Genomic DNA, 24,628 nt, shown 5'->3' on the forward strand with positions numbered 1-24,628 from the left:
CACTGGAAGAAAGATTAAAAGATCTTTTTTTTCCCCTTTTTTCCCCCCTTTTTTTCCCCCTTTTTTTCCCCTCTGTTGTGTCGAGGGGGGGGTTCTTTTTCTTGTCTTGCAAACTTGTTACTTTGTGTGTTAATAATAATTTATGTGGAATATGAAAAGTAAAAACTATTTTAAATAAAACATTTACAATCTTGAAAGCAAAATCCTGAGTCCACTAAAATTATAGGAGTTGAGCGGAGAAAAAAAATACTACAGGTCTGTCTTGTTCTCCGCTCAACTCTGGTGAAACTAAGGACACTGGATGGAAACCTGACTGACCCCTTTCAAAGTCAGTGAGACCCATCGGGTTCCAGTGACGGAGCTCCAATGCAGATGTAAACTAATCTTGCAAACCTATATTAACTCTGAACCAAAAGACCTTTTGTTGAATTGTTTATTCAACACTTTGGCACATAAGCGTTTAGAGAATGGCTTCAAAAAGTAGACTTATGAGGCATCTCCCCTAAAGTTATCAACTGGAGAAATGACTGACAAATATGCTCCATCCATTCAATTGTTTCGGAAGAGAAGACACTCTGTATGTACCATCTCTGGTCTTGACTCTGGGCAAGTTGCAGTAGGTAGTGAAACAATAGTACAAAGAAGCCAAAGAAAAAGGCAACCTTAAAATTACACCATAGAACCTTAAGCATCATGGTATACAGCAACCTGCAAAATAATCAAATAAAAAATAGCTGTTACAGAGCAGTGTAAATTTGTTACATTATGTGAATAAAGTTAAAGCAGAAGAATTGACCTTAAAAAGCCCCATTTTTTCTGTTCATCTGTCCATCGTAGTCGCTCTTCATCCTGTAAAAAAACGCACAGAATGTACAAATTGTTAGAAGTTCAAATTGAAGTATTCTCAGATTTGTGGAAAACTTTTCTTATACAATAAAGGCTACAGTATTGTGTGAGGAAATCTCGTGTTAAAGGCATGGAAGTGGCAAAGTGTCAGGAATTTTTAATGTTTCGTCAATCTTGTATGTGGCTGCTTTACAATATTTCATACGCTTTTTATTTAATACATTTTTAAAACAGACATTTGATATTCAAGAAAAAAGTAATACAACATACCATATTTATCGGCATATAACATGCACTTTTAAAACTTAAATTTAGGCCAAAAACCCCACCTGCGTTTTATACCCTGATAAATGTGCTGGTCACTAATTTAAAGTAACTGCACGCCAGATGCTTGTTAATGATCAGCAGCCCACCCGCAGTCACTTTAAAACAGTGACTAGCGGCGGCTCCTGCGGGCGAAACACTTCTCATGATTTTAATATTTTAATATTTTTTATAATCCCGAACCCGACCGCGTTCCGGCACGATTAGGTCAGGTGGTGGGTCTTGTGGGCTGTGTGAATAGTAAAGTATGATGATTGATGTCCCCTTTCGGCTCCTCTGCACGGCATCAGGGATGTCACTCCTTAAAAAGCAGCTGGTGCTGGGCCACTCAGACCAATGGCGGCTGCAGGAAATAAGGAGTGTCGTCCCTGATGGAGAGGAGCCGGCAGGGGACATCACTCGTCATACTTTACTATCCACATAGCCCACAAGACCTGCCGCCTAACCTGAGCCTGCTGGAGCGCGGCCAGGTAAGGGATTATAAAAATATTAAAAGCATTGGGAGAGGGAGAAATAATGAGCAGGGGGATTGTGAGCAGGGGGGGATGATGAGGCAGAGGAAGGGATGATGAGGCAAAGGGGGGTAATGATGAGGAGGGGGGATGATGAGGCAAAAGGGGTAATGATGAGCAGAGGGGGGTGATGAGGCAGAGGGGGGTAATAATGAGCAGGAGGGAATTTGAGCAAGGGAGATGATAAGCAGGGGGGAGGGGAAATGATGAGTAGGAAGGGGGGGGAATGATGCGTGGAGGGGGGACGCTGCTGAGATGGTAACGTCCAGTGCCAACACTGAACAAACTTAGGAAAATATTAAAGGGGTACTCCGGCACTTAGACATCTTATCCCCTATCCAAAGGATAGGGGATAAGATGCCTGATCGCGAGGGTCCTGCCGCTGGGGACACCATGATCTTGCACGCAGCACCCCAGTTAAAATCAGTCTCCGGAGCATGTTCGCTCCGGGTCTGATTACCGGCGACCACGGGGCCGGCGGCGTGTGATGTCACGCCTCTGCCCCCATATGACGTCATGCTCCGCCCCTCAATGCAAGCCTATGGAAGGGGGCGTGACATCTTATCCCATTTGGATAGGGCATAAGATGTCTAAGTGCCGGAGTACCCCTTTAAGGCCCACTGGGTTTGGTAGGAACATAACATTCTGGGCTAGCATGTTTCACACTTGTCAAGGTAGTAGTTAGTGATGAGCGGCAGGGGCCATATTCGAACTCACGATATTTCGCAAAAATATTGACAATTATTCGTCCTATGTTCGTGAAATTCGCATATTCACAGTGTTTGTTCACTTTTTTTTCCATTCGAAAATTTGCATTAAAAAATTGCATAAAAACTGTCGTGAAAAAAACTAAAAAAATCTTCATTACGTATATATGTAGCACTGTATTCTAAATATTCTCGAAATCGCAAAGTGCCGATATTCGCTATAAGAATTCGCATTATGTACATTCATGCTCAACACTAGTAGGAGTATCATAGATGTAAGGTATGCATAAATATATATCCAAGGATAACTGCAGCACACAAGAATTATGGTGAAACAAAGCAAGTTTTATTCCATCCCAAGCAGTGTCACAGTTATGTTTCAACATCTTTTCACCGTCTTTATCAAGCATGAAATTGGGATCTCAGTGTCTCTCTAAAGGGGTTACCCACCATAAAGTGATTTCAATCTGTACCTGCCAGACAGTAATATACATGCTTATGAAGGATCTGTGCTTGTCTTGGTGCTAAATGGCTATGTTGTGAGATTACCATAACGCTGTGGCCTGAACTGTGTGTTTTCTGGTGGAGTTTGTTCTCTCAAACTACAAATCCCACAGTTCCTTGTTTGTAAGTGTGAGGTCACTTTCCTCCCTCCCACACATCAGCCACTCCACCCACTGAAACACAAATGAGCTGCATTCCATTCAAAAGACCAATGTTTTCAGACCAGAATGCCTACAGCTGTTGCAAAAAATACAAATAGTTGCAGAATGATCTCTTTTCCACCCAGCGGTTGCTCCACCCATTGAAACAGGACAGGCTCCTTAATAGTCATTAAGGCTGTCAGCCTCTCTGGTTGCTAGACACCGGCAGTCTGCACAGAAACAGTGGCATACAGCACACTATGCTTATCTTAGGTAAGGGAATGGAAGTTCTGCTGCTCACTCATTTTGACATCCACTGCTCAAGAAGAGGCATGTCCGAGGCAAGCATTGAGTCTGCCCTTACTCATCATGTATTCACTTTCTCCCTGAGTCTGCAAATGCTAGTCCTACTCTTGCTAAATAGACTTCGTCCCTGCCTGTGCCTTAGCTGGGACAAAAATGATTCTGCAGTCGGACAGGATTATGTTCTGGATGGTATGGGAAAAGCAAGTGGCCTCATTTTATAAGCCATAAATACTATAAAAAGGAGATAAAAAATTTTTTATGAAGTATATTAGAAAGGTTAATGTTTTGCCAAGAAAACATGAAAAGTTTTTGATTCTTACAGTGACCATTTAAATGATTATCTGCCTTGTGAACTATATTACATTTTTGGCCTAGTGGATTACAAACAAGTTACTTTTCCTTGTGGACTATAACCACTATTGTGGTACCCAGTGTGGAACACACCTGTCCTCCTGATCTGTCATGTGGATGTCACCTAACGTGTCTGCTCCAGGCCCACTGCTCAGGTTCACCTGTATAATGTGTATGATTTATTGTATTTTATTAAATACTGTCAATACACTTTCATTCTTTATTGTGCGCTAAGGGGTTAACTTCATTGTGCAGAAGGATGCCAAGGGGATCACAAGCTTATTTCAGCCAATCAGGGCTGCTGCCCTGTCTCCTCCAACTTTTGCTAGATAGGGGGGAGTTAGTTCAGTCAGAGTGAGTTGTGAGAGAGTGGAGGTCACCTCTTGACCCCTGCTGTGGACCTGTACCTCATCACATGGGTACAGAGCTAAAGAAGAACCAGTCACAGCACTAATTCTGTTCCAGAGTGACAGAAACCTCCCTAGGATTCAGCCGACCACATCATGCACTGTCCAAGTCAAGGCAAGTCAAATTCTGAAAGCATAGCAGGAGAAAGGATAGCAGAAGTCTCTGGCAACTCCAATCCCAATAGGTCCAGTCTGGCAGTGACCACTAATTCAGGATTTCAAGGTGAAGATTAGGAGATTAAGGAGATATCCGGCGCAGACTTTTTCTATTCCGTCCTGCCCGGGCTGCAAAAAAAGACAAAACAAACTTTCACTTACTTCCATATGTTCCCCCAGAGCTCCGCAACAGCTGATCGGTCGACCGGGCTGTCTGCTTCCTACTTCCTTTAGCCCACTACGTCACACGGCGCTTCAGCCTATCACCGGCCGCAGCGATGTCCCGCCTCGGCCGGTGATAGGCTGAAGCGCCCTGTGACGTACCAGGCTAAAGGAAGTAGGAAGTTGTTACGCCGAGCGCTCCGGGTCCCCGCTCCTCCCCGGAGCGCTCGCAATTTCCTCGCATTTGCAGCGCCCCGGTCAGACCTGCTGACCGGGTGCGCTGCAATGTCTCTCTCAGCCGGGATGCGATTCGCGATGCGGGAGGCGCCCGCTCGCGATGCGCATCCCGGCTCCCGTACCTGACTCGCTCCCCGTCGGTCTTGTCCCGGCGCGCGCGGCCCCGCTCCTTAGGGCGCGCGTGCGCCGGGTCTCTGCAATTTAAAGGGCCACTGCGCCACTGATTGGCGCAGCAGGCTTAATTAGTGTGTTTACCTGTGCACTCCCTATTTATACATCACTTCCCCTGCACTCCCTTGCCGGATCTTGTTGCCATTGTGCCAGTGAAAGCGTTCCCTTGTGTGTTCCTAGCCTGTGTTCCAGACCTCCTGCCGTTGCCCCTGACTACGATCCTTGCTGCCTGCCCTGACCTTCTGCTACGTCCGACCTTGTTCTTGTCTACTCCCTTGTACCGCGCCTATCTTCAGCAGTCAGAGAGGTTGAGCCGTTGCTGGTGGATACGACCTGGTTGCTACCGCCGCTGCAAGACCATCCCGCTTTGCGGCGGGCTCTGGTGAATACCAGTAGCAACTTAGAACCGGTCCACCAACACGGTCCACGCCAATCCCTTTCTGGCACAGAGGATCCACCTCCAGCCAGCCGAATCGTGACAGTAGATCCGGCTATGGATCCCGCTGAAGTCCCACTGCCAGTTGTCGCCGACCTCACCATGGTGGTCGTCCAACAGTAGCAACAGATAGCGCAACAAGGCCACCAGCTGTCTCAACTGACCGTGATGCTACAGCAGCTATTACCACAACCCCAGCAACAATCTCCTTCGCCAGCTCCTGCACCTCCTCCGCAGCGAGTGTCCGCTTCCGGCCTACGATTATCCTTGCCGGATAAATTTGACGGGGACTCTAAGTTTTGCCGTGGCTTTCTTTCACAATGTTCCCTGCACTTGGAGATGATGTCGGACCAGTTTCCTACTGAAAGGTCTAAGGTGGCTTTCGTAGTCAGCCTTCTGTCTGGGAAAGCTCTGTCATGGGCCACACCGCTCTGGGACCGCAATGACCCTGTCACTGCCTCTGTACACTCCTTCTTCAAGGAGATTCGAAGTGTCTTTGAGGAACCTGCCCGAGCCTCTTCTGCTGAGACTGCCCTGCTGAACCTGGTCCAGGGTAATTCTTCTGTTGGCGAGTACGCCATCCAATTCCGTACTCTTGCCTCCGAATTATCCTGGAATAATGAGGCCCTCTGCGCGACCTTTAAAAAAGGCCTATCCAGCAACATTAAAGATGTGCTGGCCGCACGAGAAATTCCTGCTAACCTGCATGAACTTATTCATCTGGCCACCCGCATTGACATGCGTTTTTCCGAAAGGCGTCAGGAGCTCCGCCAGGATATGGACTTTGTTCGCACGAGGCGGTTTCTCTCCCCGGCTCCTTTCTCCTCTAGTCCTCTGCAATCCGTTCCTGTGCCTCCCGCCGTGGAGGCTATGCAAGTTGACCGGTCTCGCTTGACACCTCAAGAGAGAATCTGTGCCTGTACTGTGCCAGTACCGAACACTTCTTGAAGGATTGTCCTATCCGTCCTCCCCGCCTGGAAAGACGCCCGCTGATTCCGCACAAAGGTGAGACAGTTTTTGATGTCAACTCTGCTTCTCCACGCCTTACTGTGCCTGTGCGGATATCTTCCTCTACCTTCTCCTTCTCTGCTGTGGCCTTCCTGGATTCCGGATCTGCAGGAAATTTTATTTTGGCCTCTCTCATCAACAGGTTCAACATCCCGGTGACCAGTCTCACCAGACCCCTCTACATCAATTCTGTTAACAATGAAAGATTGGACTGTACCGTGCGTTACCGCACGGAACCTCTCCTAATGTGCATCGGACCTCATCACGAAAAAATTGAATTTTTGGTCCTCTCCAACTGCACTTCTGAAATTCTTCTTGGATTACCGTGGCTTCAACGCCATTCCCCAACCCTTGATTGGTCCACAGGAGAGATCAAGAGCTGGGGCACTTCTTGTCTCAAGGACTGTCTTAAACCGGTTCCCAGTACTCCCTGCCGTGACCCTGTGGTTCCCCCTGTATCCGGTCTTCCTAAGGCTTATATGGACTATGCTGACGTCTTTTGCAAGAAGCAAGCTGAGACTTTACCCCCTCACAGGCCTTATGACTGTCCTATTGACCTCCTCCCGGGTACTACTCCACCCCGGGGCAGAATCTATCCTCTGTCTGCTCCAGAGACTCTTGCCATGTCTGAGTACATCCAGGAAAATTTAAAAAAGGGCTTTATCCGCAAATCCTCCTCTCCTGCCGGAGCTGGATTTTTTTTTTGTGTCCAAAAAAGATGGCTCCCTACGCCCTTGCATTGACTACCGCGGACTTAATAAAATCACGGTAAAAAAACGCTACCCCTTACCTCTTATCTCGGAACTCTTTGATCGCCTACAAGGTGCCCACATCTTTACCAAACTGGACTTAAGGGGGGCTTATAATCTCATCCGCATCAGGGAGGGGGACGAATGGAAGACTGCATTTAACACCAGAGATGGACACTTTGAGTATCTGGTCATGCCCTTTGGCCTGTGCAACGCCCCTGCCGTCTTCCAAGACTTTGTTAATGAAATTTTTCATGATCTCTTATATTCCTGTGTTGTGGTTTATCTGGACGATATTCTGATTTTTTCTGCCAACTTAGAAGAACACCGCCAGCATGTCCGCATGGTTCTTCAGAGACTTCGGGACAATCAACTTTATGCCAAAATGGAGAAATGTCTCTTTGAATGTCAATCTCTTCCTTTCCTAGGATACTTGGTCTCTGGCCAGGGACTACAAATGGACCCAGATAAACTCTCTGCCATCTTAGATTGGCCACGCCCCTCCGGACTCCGTGCTATCCAACGTTTTTTGGGGTTTGCCAATTATTACAGACAATTTATTCCACACTTTTCCACTATTGTGGCTCCTATCGTGGCTTTAACCAAAAAAAATGCCAATCCCAAGTCCTGGTCTCCCCAAGCGGAAGACGCATTTAAACATCTCAAGTCTGCCTTTTCTTCTGCTCCCGTGCTCTCCAGACCTGACCCATCTAAACCCTTTCTATTGGAGGTAGATGCCTCCTCAGTGGGAGCTGGAGCTGTCCTTCTACAAAAAAATTCTTCCGGGCATGCTGTTACTTGTGGGTTTTTTTCTAGGACCTTCTCTCCAGCGGAGAGAGATTACTCCATCGGGGATCGAGAACTACTGGCCATTAAATTGGCGCTTGAGGAATGGAGGCATCTGCTGGAGGGATCAAAATTTCCAGTTATCATATACACTGATCACAAGAATCTCTCCTATCTCCAGTCTGCCCAACGTCTGAACCCTCGCCAGGCCAGGTGGTCGTTGTTCTTTGCCCGTTTTAACTTTGAAATTCATTTTCGCCCTGCTGACAAGAACATTAGGGCCGATGCCCTCTCTCGTTCTTCTGATGCCTCTGAAGTAGAGGTCTCTCCGCAACACATCATTCCTCCGGACTGTCTGATCTCCACTTCTCCAGCCTCCATCAGGCAAACTCCTCCAGGGAAGACCTTCGTTTCTCCACGCCAGCGTCTCGGGATTCTCAAATGGGGACACTCCTCCCATCTCGCAGGCCATGCGGGCATCAAAAAATCCTTGCAACTCATCTCTCGTTTTTATTGGTGGCCGACTCTGGAGACGGATGTTGTTGATTTTGTGCGGGCCTGTACTGTCTGTGCCCGGGATGAGACTCCTCGCCAGAAGCCTGCTGGCCTCCTTCATTCTCTGCCCGTTCCCGAACAGCCTTGGTCACAGATTGGTATGGACTTTATTACAGACTTGCCCTCATCCCGTGGCAACACAGTTGTTTGGGTGGTCGTTGATCGATTTTCCAAGATGGCACATTTTATTCCTCTTCCTGGTCTTCCTTCAGCGCCTCAGTTGGCAAAGCAATTTTTTGTACACATTTTTCGCCTTCATGGATTGCCCACGCATATCGTCTCGGATAGAGGCGTCCAATTCGTGTCTAAATTCTGGAGGGCCCTCTGTAAACATCTCAAGATTAAATTAAACTTCTCTTCTTCTTATCATCCCCAATCCAATGGGCAAGTAGAAAGAATTAATCAGGTCCTGGGTGACTATTTACGGCATTTTGTTTCCTCCCGCCAGGATGACTGGGCAGATCTTCTACCATGGGCCGAATTCTCATACAACTTCAGAGTCTCTGAATCTTCTGCTAAGTCCCCATTTTTCGTGGTGTACGGCCGTCACCCTCTTCCCCCCCTCCCTACTCCCTTGCCCTCTGGTTTGCCCGCTGTGGATGAAGTGACTCGTGATCTTTCCACCATATGGAAAGAGACCCAAAATTCTCTTTTACAGGCTTCATCCCGGATGAAAAGATTTGCCGATAAGAAAAGAAGAACTCCCCCCATTTTTGCTCCCGGAGACAAGGTATGGCTCTCTGCTAAATATGTCCGCTTTTGTGTCCCCAGTTACAAACTGGGACCACGCTATCTTGGTCCTTTCAAAGTCTTGTGCCAGATCAACCCTGTCTCTTATAAACTCCTTCTTCCTCCTTCTCTTCGTATTCCCAATGCCTTCCATGTCTCTCTCCTTAAACCACTCATCATTAACCGCTTCTCTCCCAAACTTGTTTCTCCCACTCCTGTATCCGGTTCTTCTGACGTCTTCTCCGTGAAGGAGATTCTGGCCTCCAAGACGGTCAGAGGAAAAAAATTTTTTTTGGTGGATTGTCAGGGCTGTGGACCAGAAGAGAGATCCTGGGAACCTGAGGACAACATCCTAGACAAAAGTCTTATTCTCAGGTTCTCAGGCTCCAAGAAGAGGGGGAGACCCAAGGGGGGGGGGGGTACTGTTACGCCGAGCGCTCCGGGTCCCCGCTCCTCCCCGGAGCGCTCGCAATTTCCTCGCATTTGCAGCGCCCCGGTCAGACCTGCTGACCGGGTGCGCTGCAATGTCTCTCTCAGCCGGGATGCGATTCGCGATGCGGGAGGCGCCCGCTCGCGATGCGCATCCCGGCTCCCGTACCTGACTCGCTCCCCGTCGGTCTTGTCCCGGCGCACGCGGCCCCGCTCCTTAGGGCGCGCGCGTGCCGGGTCTCTGCAATTTAAAGGGCCACTGCGCCACTGATTGGCGCAGCAGGCTTAATTAGTGTGTTCACCTGTGCACTCCCTATTTATACATCACTTCCCCTGCACTCCCTTGCCGGATCTTGTTGCCATTGTGCCAGTGAAAGCGTTCTCTTGTGTGTTCCTAGCCTGTGTTCCAGACCTCCTGCCGTTGCCCCTGACTACGATCCTTGCTGCCTGCCCTGACCTTCTGCTATGTCCGACCTTGCTCTTGTCTACTCCCTTGTACCGCGCCTATCTTCAGCAGTCAGAGAGGTTGAGCCGTTGCTGGTGGATACGACCTGGTTGCTACCGCCGCTGCAAGACCATCCCGCTTTGCGGCGGGCTCTGGTGAATACCAGTAGCAACTTAGAACCGGTCCACCAACACGGTCCACGCCAATCCCTCTCTGGCACAGAGGATCCACCTCCAGCCAGCCGAATCGTGACAGAAGTAAACAGGGGAACTCCGGGGGAACATATGGAGGTAAGTGAAAGTTTGTTTTGTCTTTTTTGCAGCCCGGGCAGGACAGAATAGGAAAAGTCTGCGCCGGACATCTCCTTTAAAGTCAGTGTTTGTCAGCTCCTAAGTCACACGCAAGCTATATACTAAAATCCAGATCCATCTAAACCCAATTCAGCAAGCAAGCTGCTAGTCAGTCAATGCCATAGTGCCCTGAAGCAACTTTGATTCCTGAAGCAGACTTTACTGAACTTTGCACTACTGTTGAAATGTTCCTGAATATTTTTGCAAGTTACTGAATAAAAATCAATAGTTTCCGTAACGCTGCATTTGTGGTCGTTATAACCCAAGCGTTTGGCCCAGGATGCTACTGCCCTTGGAACATGGAGGTCATTGCTACCCTGGCGTCACAAACTAGTTGCTTTTGCCACACCATACTAAGGTGAAAATATGCCATCTTAGCCTGGCTTCCCACACTATCCTCTTCCTCTTGGGGTTTACAAATAGAATTATTTGCTTTGTGGCTTACAAAATTAAAATGATTGTCTGTCATGTGAATTACAATAGCTCTTTGCTACGTTCCTGACTATACTACTGTGCCGCCTGCCCTGACCTTCTGCTATCCTGACTACGAGCTGTCTTTTCCCTCCTGTGCCACCTGCGCATCTCCTCAGCCGCCTGTGTGGTCGAGCCATGCCAGGAGTAGCGACCTGGGTGCTGCCTACTACAGCAAGTTCATCCCGCTTTGCGGCGGGCTCTGGTGAAAACCAGCGGCACCTTAGACTCTGCTCTCTGGTAGGGTCCGAGTCATCTGCCACAAAGGTCAAGCGGATTCACATCCACCAGGGTTCCTGTCTTCTGAAACGTGAGTGTTACAGTAAGATCCGGCCATGGATCCCGCTGAGGTACCCCTGCCTGAAGTCGCGGATCTTCCCTCCGTTGTGGTACGTCATTCACAGCAGTTGGCCCGACAGGCGCAGCAACTTTCTCAACTTTCTGCTGTGATGCAACAGCTTTTGGCCTTACAACCACAGCAGGTACCGAAACATGGCCCATTCCCTCCACCAGTTCCTGCAATGTCTTCTGGCTCCCAGCTACATCTTCCGTTACCTTCCAAGTATGATGGGGATTCAAAGTCATGCAGAGGCTTCTTTACACAGTTTTCCATGCACTTGGAGCTCATGTCTGAACAGTTTCCGACGGAACGTGCTAAGGTGGCCTTTGTCATTAGTCTACTGTCCAGAAAAGCCCTGGCCTGGGCTACACTCCTTTGGGACCATGGTGATTCGGTATACTCCAATTTGTTGGCCTTCTTGGCAGAATTGCGCAGTGTCTTTGAGGAACTCGTACGTGCCTCTTCTGCTGAGACAGCTTTGCTGAACCTCCGTCAAGGGAATCCTTCCGTTGGTGACTTCGCGATTCAATTCCTCATTCTAGCCTCTGAAGTTGCCTGGAATGATTAGGCCTTGTGTGCCACATTCAAAAAAGGACTGTCAAGCAGGATTAAAGATGCCCTCGCAGCATGTGATCCTCCATCTTCTTTGACTGAACTTATCCACTTGGCCACTCACATTGATGAACGTTTTGCTGAGAGACAGGAGGAACTGTGCTTAGGGAACCTGACCAAACAAGGAGATATCCTCGTATAGCACCCGTGTTTAAACATCCACCTCTTCAGTTTCCTGCACCTCTTGCCAAAGAGGGTATGCAAGTGGATCGTTCTCGTCTTACGCAACAGGAGAGGTCACGCCGACACAGTGAGAATTTGTGCTTGTATTGTGCTAGCCCAGAGCACTTCCTCAAGGACTGTACAGCTCGCCCACAGTGTCCGGGAAATGCTCGCACCTAGGGTTTGTGGGAGAGGCATCCCTGGGTGTGAATACTACCTCTCCACGCTTAACTATTTCTGTACAAGTGTTCGCTTCAGCGCTTCTTCCTTGAGTGCTACAGCATTTTTGGATTCTGGATCAGCAGGTGACTTTATTGATGCTTCTTTGGTCCACAAGTATTATCTTCCTGTCACTCGCCTTGCCAAGCCCTTTTTCATCTCCTCTGTTAAAGGACAAAATCTTAACTGTATGGTTAACTTCCATACTGAATTTCTTGTCATGCAAGTGGGAGAATTGCACAAAGAAAATATTGAATTCTATAATCTGCCACACTCGACTTCTGAGCTACTTCTTGGCCTTCCTTGGCTGCAACGCCATTCTCCGCAACTGGATTAGAGAACTGGAGAGATCATTCGTTGGGGACAATCCTGTCAAAATCTTTGCCTCCAATCAGTTTAGTCTAAAATGGTTTCTTGTCCTCCTCCTTTACATGGCCTGCCACCACCTTACCAAGATTTCTCTGACATATTTTGCAAGAAACAGGCTGAGTCTCTGCCTCCACATCATCCTTACGACTGCCCTATAGATCTTCTGCCTGGTACCACTCCTCCTCGTGGAAGGATATACCCTCTATAGATTCCTGACACCAAAGCCATGGCTGAGTATATTCAGGAGAATCTCAAAAAGAGATTTATCCATAAGTCCTCTTCACCTGCTGGAGCCGGTTTCTTCATTGTTGGAAAGAAGGATGGCTCACTCTGTCCATGCATTGACTACAGAGGACTTAACAAAATCACGGTCAAGAACCGTTACCCTCTACATCTTATCTCAGAACTTTTTGACCATCTACGTGGTGCCATGGTCTTCTCCAAGTTCGACTTACGTGTAGAGTATAACCTCATTCATATCCGCAAGGGAGATGAATGCAAAATGCCCTTTAATACTCGTGACGGACATTTTGAGTATCTGGTAATGCCTTTTGGTCTCTGCAATGTTCCAGCCATTTTTCAAGAGTTTGTCAATGATATCTTCCGTGATCTTCTCTACAACTGTGTTGTTGTATACCTAGATGACATCCTGATCTTCTCTTCCAACTTAGAGGAGCATCATACTCATGTGCGTCTGGTTCTTCAGCGACTATGGAAGAATCATCTCTACACCAAACTGGAGTAATGCCTGTTCGAGACGTCTAGTCTTCCGTTTCTTGGCTACACTGTCTCTCATCAGGGCCTGCAGATGGATCCAGATAAATTGTCTGCAGTATTGGATTGGCCTCGTCCTATTATCGTCAATTTATCCCAAATTTTTCATTCTTGGTTGCTCCAATTGTGGCTCTCACTAAAAAGGCATCTAATCCTAAGTCTTGGCCTCAAGAGGCTGAAGAGGCCTTCTCCCGTTTAAAGTCAGCGTTTGCCTCTGCTCCCATGCTTATAAGACCTGATCCGGAGAGGCCCTTTGCTTTGGAGGTTGATGCCTCATCTATTGGAGCGGGTACCGTTCTTACTCAGAAAAATGCCAAGGGCAAGACTGTTACTTGTGGGTTCTTCTCCAAAACCTTCTCTCCTGCTGAGAGGAATTACTTCATTGGAGATTGTAAACTCCTCGCTATCAAGCTAGCTTTGGAGGAATGGCGACATTTATTGGAAGGTTCTTCTCATCCGGTCAGCATCTATGCCGACCATAAGAATCTTCTATACCTTCAGTCTGCTCAGCGTTTGAACTCCCGCCAGGCAAGGTGGTCACTGTTCTTTTCTAGGTTCAGCTTCTTTATTCACTTCGGTCCAGCAGACAAGAACATCAGGCCTGATGCTCTCTCCAGGTCCTCTGACATTATTAGTTTGGACTCCATGCCTAGGCATATTATTCCTATTGACCGTTTGATTCCTGCCGCTCCTGCTGAGATTCCGCAAGTTCCTCTGGGAAAATCCTGCCAGAGCTTTAAGATTTGAAGGGACAGTACACTCATTAGTGTAATTTACCTGTGGCTGACTGATAAATTCCTCCACCCTCGGTGTGGCCTGGCTGCCCGAGGTGTATGGCTGTCTAGCAGAGGAGCTCCATCTCCACAGCCTGCAATAGCGCTTATTACAGCGTTCTCTGCCAGCAAACAAGCCTCAAAATCTCCCTGAGCACCATCTAACCTTAGCTGCAATGCCTCCTAAGAAGGGAATCGCTCAGCGAAAATGCAAAAATTATACTTCTCTAGTGCGTCCCGGGAATTTCAAGATGGCGCTGACAGTGAAAAAGCAGAGGACACAGCGCTTCCCGGTCCTCTCAGCCTGCTGGCTCCTGCATCGCGCCATCACAAGCTCCGCTCCCTCCACGCAGATTCTCCTCTGACCCAGCGTCACACTACATATCCTCTGGGGTCATCCATAGTTCACAAGCACTGAACTCACCTCTGACTGCCTCACACAGCACAGAGAATCTACAGAGGCAGAACAATCCAGCTCTCTCTGCAAGTGCCTCACAACACTCCCCTGGGCTAATTCCTTCATGCAGCCCAGCAAAGCAGAAGCCCAGACTGTCCTCTAACAACCAGGACTCTGAGGTATTTACATGTTCCCTCTCCTTCTAATATCATATGCCCTGGGTGCTTTATCTGGGTCTAATCAGACTCTCACTGATACTACAATGAAAGAAATGCTTGTTACTCTGCATAAGACTTTTCCTATGGATATTCACTCCATAGTTACTCCTCAAATCTAGAGTTGAAACACTGGGTAATAGAGTTACTCACGTAGAAACAAACCTTGAGGTTTGACCACAGTGTCCTGGTTGAGGAACATGACAATGAATTGTCTGCACTTAACCCCTTAAGGACTCTTTACATTTTCATTTTTTCCTCATCACCTTCTAAAAATCATAGCGCTTTCAATTTTGCACATAAAATTCCATATGATGGCTTATTTATTGCGTCACTAATTTGCAGTAACATTAGTCATTTTACCAAAATATGCACGGCGAAATGGAAAAAAAAATTAATTGTGCGACAAAATTGAAGAAAAAATACATTTTTGTAAATTTTGGGGGCTTTCATTTCCACACAGTGCATTTTTTGGTAAAAATGACACCTTATCTTTATTCTGTAAGTCCATACGGTTAAAATGATACCCTACTTATATAGGTTTGATATTGTTGTACTTCTGAAAAAAATCCTAACTACATGCAGGAAAATTTATATATTTAAAATTGTCATCTTCTGACCCCTATAACTTTTTATTTTTCTGCATACGGGCTGGTATGAGGGCAAATTTTTTGTACTGTGTTCTGAAGTTTTTATCGGTACCATATTTGTATTGATCGGACTTTTTGATCGCTTTTTAATAATTTTTTTATGATATTAAAAGTGACCAAAAATACGCAATTTTGGACTTTGGAATTTTTTGGCGCATACACCATTGACCGTGCGGTTTAATTAATAATATATTTTTATAGTTTGGACATTTACGCATGCGGCATTACCACATATGTCAATTTTTATTTACACAGTTTTTTTTTTTTATGGGAAAAGGGTCATTGAAACTCCCATAGGGGGCTATAACACTGCACACACTGATCTTTTACCCTGATCCCTGCAAAGCCATAGCTTTGCATTGATCAGCGTAATAGGGGGTTGACAGCTCAAGCCTGTAACTCAGGCTTGGAGCAATCAAACGCCGATCGGACGCGATAGAGCAAGGTAAGGGGACCACGCTTGTGTCCTAGCTGATCGGGACATGGCGATAGTTTTATCGCGATAGTCTCGATCAGCCCGACTGAGCTGCCGGGAAGCTTTTACTTTAATTTTTGATGCAGCAATCAACATTGATCGCCGCGTGTGAAGGGTTAATAGCATGCGGCACAACGATCTGTGCCGCACGCTGTTAGCCCATGGTCCAGGCTATCAATAGCAGCCAGGTCCGACCCGGTGTGATGCGGGGTTTTAAACACCGGGACCGGACGCATAGCGTACAGGTACGCCCTGCGTCCTTAACCCCTTAAGGACCAAGGACGTACCGGTACGTCCTTGGTCCTGCTCTCCCGATATAACGCGGGATTACACAGTAACCCCGCGTCATATCACGGCGGGCCCAGCGTCATAGTGAAGCCGAGACCCGCCTCTAATAGCGCGCAGTGCCAATCGCGGCGCCGTGCGCTATTAACCCTTTAGCCGCGTGCTCAGAGCTGAGCCGCGCGGCTAAAAGTGAAAGTGAAAGTTGCCGGCTAGCTCAGTCGGGCTGTTCGGGATAGCCACGGCTAATCGCGGCATCCCGAACAGCTGACAGGACAGCGGGAGGGCCCCTACCTGCCTCCTCGCTGTCCGATCGCCGAATGACTGCTCAGTGCCTGAGATCCAGGCAGGAGCAGTCATGCGGCAGAATCGTTGATCACTGGTTTCTTATGAGAAACCAGTGATCAGCATAGGATATCAGTGTGTGCAGTGTTATAGGTCCCTATGGGACCTATAACACTGCAAAAAAAAAGTGAAAAAAAAGTGAATAAAGATCATTTAACTCCTCCCCTATTAAAAGTTTGAATCACCCCCTTTTCCAATAAAAAAAAAAAACACAGTGTAAATAAAAATAAAAATAAACATATATGGTATCACCGCATACGGAAATGTCCGAATTATAAAAAGATATCATTAATTAAACTGCTCGGTCAATGGCGTGCGCGCAAAAAAATTCCAAAGTCCAAAATAGTGCATTTTTGGTCACTTTTTATATCATTTAAAAATGAATAAAAAGCGATCAATAAGTCCTATCAATGCAAAAATTGTACCGTTAAAAACTTCAGATCACAGCACAAAAAATGAGCCCTCATACCGCCCCATACACGGGAAAATAAAAAAGTTATAGGGGTCAGAAGATGACAATTTTAAACATATTAATTTTCCTGCATGTAGTTATGATTTTTTCCAGAAGTCCGACAAAATCAAACCTATATAAGTAGGGTATCATTTTAATCGTATGGACCTACAAAATAAAGATAAGGTGTCATTCTTACCTAAAAATGTACTACGTAGAAACGGAAGCCCCCAAAATTTACAAAACAGCGTTTTTTTTTTTCAATTTTGTCGCACAATGATTTTTTTTTCCGTTTCATCGTAGATTTTTGGGCAAAATGACTGACGTCATTACAAAGTAGAATTAGTGGTGCAAAAAATAAGCCCTCATATGGATTTTTAGGTGCTAAATTGAAAGAGTTATGATTTTTTAAAGGCAAGGAGCAAAAAACGAAAATGCAAAAACGGAAAAAACCCCGATCCTTAAGGGGTTAAGGGATTAAAGCTAAAGTAGCAGACTTAGAAGATAGAAGTCGACGCAACAACATAAAATTGCGGGGAATCCCTGAATATATCTCACCTGCGAACTTTCCAGCATATGTTTGCTCACTTATTCAAGATATCTTACCTGCATGCTCCCCTCAAGAATTATAAATAGACCGTGCACATAGAATTCCTCGTCCAAAGCATCTAGATACCAAGAGACGTATTAGCTAGAATACATTTTTTCTCCACTAAAGAAAAAATTATGAAAACGGAGGTCTCCACTTTTGTGGACCTGTCCGCAGTGACATTACAAGCTCGCAGAGCACTCCAACTTAACACTCAAGCTTTACGCTCAGCAAATATCACATATAGATGGGGTTTCCCAGTTTGTCTACTGATTCGAAGAGGTGGCAACATACACGTCATAAGAACACCTGAAGATGGACTCACTTTATTAAAAGTCTGGAAGCTCTCCCTTCCTCCCCCTAGGAAAGAAATCTCCTCTCCTGCTAAACCTCGACTGAGAAATGACTGCTTGCCTGAGTAAATTTATATGGCAGTATGATTTACCTTTTTTGTTGCAGGTTTGCCGGAGGTTGTACTCTTTTGGCTACAATGTGGACTTTTGCCCCACTGTACTTGTGTGCCTTTAACCCTTACTGCTTCTGGTTCTAAATCTGTGAAATGCCAATATCCAAGGAGTTGGCGTGTTCTTGCTGGGAGAAACGTCGCCTCCACACTTAATTTTGTACTTCTAGCTTTTAAAACAAATGCTTATGGTTTTTTGCAATGGTTATTCGTATAGCAAGTATAAATGTCAATGGTCTCAACGTTCTCACTTTTGGAAAGAAGCTCAGTCTCTCAAATGTGACATTATCTGTGCCCAAGAGACACATCTCTTCCCATCTGATAATTTCAGTATGAAACACCCGGTTTACTCCAACATATATCAATCTCATTACCATACTAAAACTAAGGGTGTTTTAATCGCTATTAAAAATTAGTGTTGCTCGCGAATATTCGCAATGCAAATTTTATTCGCGAATATCGCATGTTCGCGAATATAGCACTATATATTCGCAATTACGAATATTCGTATTTTATTTTTTTCACAGTACACATCACAGTGATCATCCCTCTCTGCTTCATGCTTGTGGGGTGTAAAGAAGGCTCTAATACTACTGTGTGAGACTGGCGTAGGAATTTTCGCATATGCTAATTTTCGCATATGCGAATTTCCACTTATGCAGATTTTTCATAAGCTAATTTTCGCATATGCAAATTTTCGCATATGCAAATTTTCGCATATGAGAAAATAAAACGTGAATATTACGAATATGCGAATTTAGCGAATATATGACGAATATTCGGCCATATATTCGCGAAATATCGAAATATCGCTATCTAATAGGATCAAAACTATCACTTGGTCAGATCACTCAGCTATAACTATTACTCTGATCAATAATATTCCTCCTCACCAGTCATATCAATGGAAAATTAGTCCTTTTCTTCTCTTTAAAAAAAAAAATAGGTTCCAACATACAGGATTATTTTCAACATAACACCGACTCTGTTAATAATCCTATTCTTATATGGAACTGTCATAAAACAGTTATAAGGGTACTATGTATCAAATACAGTTATATTCTCAAAAAGGAAAGGGAAAGAGTGATTTCTGATTTGTTGTCCAGAATTAGACTACTTGAAACAGCCAACATAGCTAACCCTTCAGATGCTTTGGCGACTGAATTATCTTTACTAAGATGTGATATCAGATGTCACATGCTCACTTCTTATGAAAAATCCTTTTCGGAAAATGAAATCTCAATATTATTCCCAAGATAATAAATCTGGCAAATTGTTAGCTAACAGACTTAAAAATAAACAACTCAAATTGAGAATTCCCTTACTAATTAACCCAACCTCTAAATGTAAATTATATTCCCCAACAGATATTGCGAACGGGTTAAAATCATTTTATTCACAGTTATATAATTTAAAATATACCATTCCGACTCCTCTGGATCATTTAACTTCTATACAATCTTATCTCCAAAAGCTAAACATTCCCAAATTATCAGAAACACAACTTCTAAACTGGAATGCAAAAATCTCTCTCCCAGAAATTCATAAAGTAATTCAATCCCTCCTCGTGGGTAAAGCCCCCGTACCTGATGGGTTTGCAAATATATATTATAAGAAAGCCCTCTCTTCCCATCTTCTTAAGTTCTGCCAAGAAGCCATGTCATCCGGCTCCTTGCCAAAAGGAAATTTGCAAGCTTTAACCACAACTCTACCCAAAACTGGTAAATCCACATTTACCGCAAAATTATAGACCAATATCCCTACTGAACCAGGATATAAAAATCTATGCTAAATTAATAGCCTCGAGATTGGCAGTAGTACTCCCTAAACTAATCAACAGTGATCAATCTGCCAACACTAGGCGCATGCTAAACATATGACACCATATAGAACACACATCCACCCCTGCCTTGATACTGGCCTTAGATGCAGAGAAGACCTTACATAGGCTTAATTGGGAATATGCATTCCCTGAATTACAAAATATGGTCTTCTCTGGAGCAATGATCTCTACGATTTCAGCACTATACTCCAATCCGTCGGCCAAAGTATTGGCGAACGGAGCATTATCTGATTAATTCCTAATCATAAATGGATCAAGGCAGGGGGTACCCGTTATCCCCTTTAATTTACATATGATCTATAGAACCCCTTGCCCAAACTATACGATCAGACACTAAAATTACTGGTGTGTCTATAGGAGGTACCAATCATATTATATTATTATATGCTGATGATGTAATACTTACCATGACTAATCCAAAAAATTCACTAGTGTCAGTTATGGAAAACATAGATACATTTGGACATATATCTTATTACCATCTAAATAATACAAAAACCCAAGCTTTACCATTAAACATCACTCCTTATACTCTTTCACTTCTAAAATCCCATTATAATTTTGACTGGCCAAACAATAGTATTCAATATTTAGGGGTACACTTATTTTTTTCCCAGGACACCTGTAAGAATCCGGACTAGTAGCAGGAAACGGTACAGGTGGTGGATCCTCTGTGCCAGAGAGGGAATGGCGTGGACCGTATCGGAGGATCGATTCTAAGTAGTTACTGGTTTTCACCAGAGCCCGCGGCAAAGCGGGATGGACTTGCTGCGGCGGTAACTACCAGGTCGTATCCTCCGGTAGCGGCTCAACTTCACTGGCAGCTGAGACAGGCGAAGTACAGAAGAGACAGGCAGAGGCATAATCAGACGTAGCAATAGGTCTGTATACACAAATAACGCTTTCTCTAGGGCACTGAGGCAACAAAGATCCAGCAAGGGCAGGAAGGGGCAGAATACATTTATAGGAGTGGCCATAATTGGATTGGACCAGGCACCAATCAATGGTGCACTGGCCCTTTAAATCTTACACTGTCGGACGCACGTGCCGGGAGCCACGTGAGCGGGGAGCAGAGGAGAGAGCCGGAGAGGGCACGGGTAAGTGGAGCTGGGCCGCGGGACGCATGCGGGGACATCCCACAGCACGGACTGCATCCCCGACAGGAGCAGAGACGAAGTGTCCCCGGACAGAGAGTCCGACCGGGCCACTCCGCTGGGACAAACGCTGCGAGCGCTCCGGTCAAGGAGCAGGGACCGGAGCGCTCAGCATTACAACACCCTATATATCTCTTCGGAAACACAAAAACTCATAAAATTGGATATCTCCTGGACGGGAAGAATAGTTACATTCAAAATGTTCCTGCTTCCAAAATTCTTATACCACTTTAGGACCCTTCCTATCTTCCTCCCTAAGTCCTTTTTTCAGAAAGCCAATCGTACATTGTCAAACTTTATCTGGGCAGGCAAAAAAAACAGAATTTCGTTATCTATTCTTACTAAATCCAAAAGGGCTGGTGGATTAAGTACTCCAGATATTAGAGGATACCACATCACAACACTTGTTTCTTTACTGAAACATTGGTGGAATGTAAATACAAACTCCTCACGGGCCATTATTGAACAACTTTCTACTTATCCATACACGTTATACGACATGCTCTTCCTTCCTGCCTGGAAATTACCAGTCCCTAAATTATATAACCCGTTAGTCAGAGCCTCCTACAAAGCCTGGACACAATACCTATACTCATCAACCCCCCCCTTAAATATTCAACTATAGAGGATCTTCCCCTCTCCATAATCCTTGCCAATTCCCCTGATTTAGACCTGCAATGTTGGTCTGATAGAGGTATTACCCATGTCAGACATATTATGATACACTCTGAGATCATGCCTTTCGAAAATATTCATTCAAGTTATCATGTTAATAATAATGAATTTCACAAATACCTAATTATTAGACACTTTATAAATACAATTATGCATTCTCAGCTTAAATTGGATAGTAGCGCTTTACAATATATTTCATCCCCTATAAAAGGCATAAAACCTTTATATAACTTGTATACTAATTGTGATACATTTTACAAAAGCTACCCATTCCGGTTATGGGAAGGAGACTTAGGATTAGATATAGAAACAGAAGACTGTTAATATGCCTTTAAATATATACATAGATCCTTTCAATGTTCTTCTCACATTGAATCCACGTACAAAACTATCCTCAGATGGTACTTTACTGCTGAAAAGATTGCGAAAGCTTATCCTGGTTCTTCAAAGTTTTGTTGGAGGGGTTGCGGATATAAAGGTACTCTCTCAACTGCCCAATCATCCAAATATTCTGGTTAGAGTGCAAAAATCTCTTGACTACTATATGGGTATTCCAGGAAAAAAACTTTTTTTATAAATCAACTGGCTCCAGAAAGTTAAACAGATTTGTAAATTACTTCTATTAAAAAATATTAATCCTTCCAATAATTATCAGTTGCTGAAGTTGACTTGTTCTTTTCTGTCTGGCAACAGTGCTCTCTGCTGACATCTCGGCTTGTCTCGGGAACTGCGTAGAACTGAGTAGAATAGGTTTGCTATGGGGATTTGCTTCTACTTTGGACAGTTCCCAAGACACGTGTCATCAGAGAGCACTTAGAAAAGAACAACTCAACTTCAGCAGCTAAAAAGTACTGAAAGGATTAAAGGGGTATTCCAGGCCAAAACTTTTTTTATATATCAACTGGCTCCGGAAAGTTAAACAGATTTGAAAATTACTTCTATTAAAAAATCTTAATCCTTCCAATAGTTATTAGCTTCTGAAGTTGAGTTGTTGTTTTCTGTCTAACTGCTCAATGATGATGTCACGTCCCAGGAGCTGTGCAGTTCCTATGGGGATATTCTCCCATCATGCACAGCTCCCGGGACGTGACATCATCATTGAGCAGTTAGACAGAAAACTTCAGAAGCTAATAACTATTGGAAGGATTAAGATTTTTTAATAGAAGTAATTTACAAATCTGTTTAACTTTCTGGAGCCAGTTGATATATATAAAAAAGGTTTTTCCTGGATAACCCCATTAATATATCCCCTCCACTAAGAGAATTATTTTGTATTATCACGATAATTGCTAAAAACACATTACTGAGTAACTGGAAAACTCCATTGGTCCCCTGTTTTGATATAATTCTGAATAAAATAAATACTACATATTCATTTGAAAAGGTTATAGCTAGGGGTTCTGGAAAGTTGGATAAATTTAACATTAGATGGTTATCATGGTCTCTGTCCTCTCATTTTAGAGATATTTAGATTAACAGTGATTTTTCTACTGAAATGATACTTACACAAAGACATTATGTTACAAGATGCACATTGACACACCATCATCAGAGTTAAAGGGGTACTCCGGTGAAAACTTTTTTTTTTTTTTTAAATCAACTGGTGCCAGAAAGTTAAACAAATTTGTAAATTACTTCTATTAAAAAATCTTAATCCTTCCTGTACTTATTAGCTGCTGAATACTACAGCAGAAATTATTTTCTTTTTGAAACACAGAGATGTCTGCTGACATCATGAGCACAGTGCTTTCTGCTGACATCTCTGTCCATTTTAGGAACTGTCCAGAATAGCATATGTTTGCTATGGGGATTTCCTTTTACACTGGACAGTTCCTAAAATGGACAGAGATGTCAGCAGAGAGAACTGTGCTCGTGATGTCAGCAGACAGCTCTGTGTTTCAAACGGAAAATAATTTCCACTGTAGTATTTTGCAGCTAATAAGTACAGGAAATATTAAGATTTTTTAATAGAAGTAATTTACAAATCTATTTAACTTTCTGGCACCAGTTGATTTAAAAAAAAAAAAAAGTTTTTCACCGGAGTACCCCTTTAAACGTTATCATATAAAGTTTCTACAATTATTGTCTTGGCATTTGCACGTTTCTTATGCATCAGAAAAATAAGGATAAAAAAAAGAAAATGTATATCCTTATTGGTACGCACGTATATTACTATGTATGTTATGTCGGAGATGTTATATTTCCTTTATTTTTTTTTACATTTATTTCTGTTTTCCTTTTGGTTTGGTTAAACAACTGCCTATATTATATGTAAGATCGAGTCGACAATCAAGTTTACTTATATGCAGTAAACAACTGTTAGTTGTGTTTGTCTTCATAAGATAATAAGTTGACAACTGCGTCTGTCCTTTTATACATGTTTATGTTTTTCAATTTTGGTAAAATTCTATGAAAAAAACTACTGAAGGTAAATTCCTCCACCCTCCTCACTTCCCTGCAGGATCTTTGTTGCCTTGAGCCTGAGAGAAAGCATTCCTGTTATTGCCTTGCTGTGTATCTGATCCTTTGCTCTGCAACCTGACCTTGCTCCTTGCCACCGGTCTACTGACCATTTGCTATGTTCCTTACTATGCTACTGTGCCGCCTGCCCTGATCTACTGCTATCCTGACTATGAGCTGTCTTATCCCTCCTGTGCCTCGTATCTCCCCAGCTGCCTGTGTGGTCGAGCTGTGCCAGAGATAGCGACCTGGGTGCTGCAGCAAATCCATCCCGCTTTGTGGCAGGCTCTGGTGAAATCCAGCGGCACCTTAGACTCAACTCCCTGGTATGGTCCAAGTCATCTGCCACACAGGTCCAGCAGATCCATATCCACCGGGGGTTCCTGTCTTCTGAAACGTGAGTGTTACATTGCTAAATTAGAGAGTGCAACTTCTACCTGTGTATGTGTATAGTACAAAACTAGGACCAGATATACCTATATAAAGAGTAGGCCTTGTACTTATGAGCAGATATTGGGGAAGGGGGATCAATACTCTAAAATAGGGTATGTGGAAATGTATATGTACAAGTTAAATGGACTCTTATTGTGTTGTGGGAT

At 44.4% G+C, this 24,628-nt stretch overlaps 1 protein-coding gene across 5 annotated transcripts in view; it reads right to left on the minus strand.

The window, feature by feature from the left end:
* Positions 1 to 426: 426 nt before the first annotated feature.
* The window catches only part of LOC130276163 (uncharacterized), a 105,576-nt gene continuing 81,374 nt past the window's right edge, over positions 427 to 24,628 (minus strand). For all 5 annotated transcript variants that reach the window (XM_056525168.1, XM_056525159.1, XM_056525176.1 and 2 more), the window contains 2 exons: positions 797 to 849; positions 427 to 708 (listed from right to left, as the gene is read on the minus strand). In XM_056525168.1, coding sequence (XP_056381143.1) covers positions 474 to 708; positions 797 to 849 — 288 coding nt within the window. In that variant the 3' untranslated portion in view covers positions 427 to 473. The remainder of the gene's footprint in view (positions 709 to 796; positions 850 to 24,628) is intronic.

Source organism: Hyla sarda, chromosome 1 (assembly GCF_029499605.1).
Source record: "Hyla sarda isolate aHylSar1 chromosome 1, aHylSar1.hap1, whole genome shotgun sequence".
Classification (NCBI taxonomy): Eukaryota; Metazoa; Chordata; class Amphibia; order Anura; family Hylidae; genus Hyla; species Hyla sarda.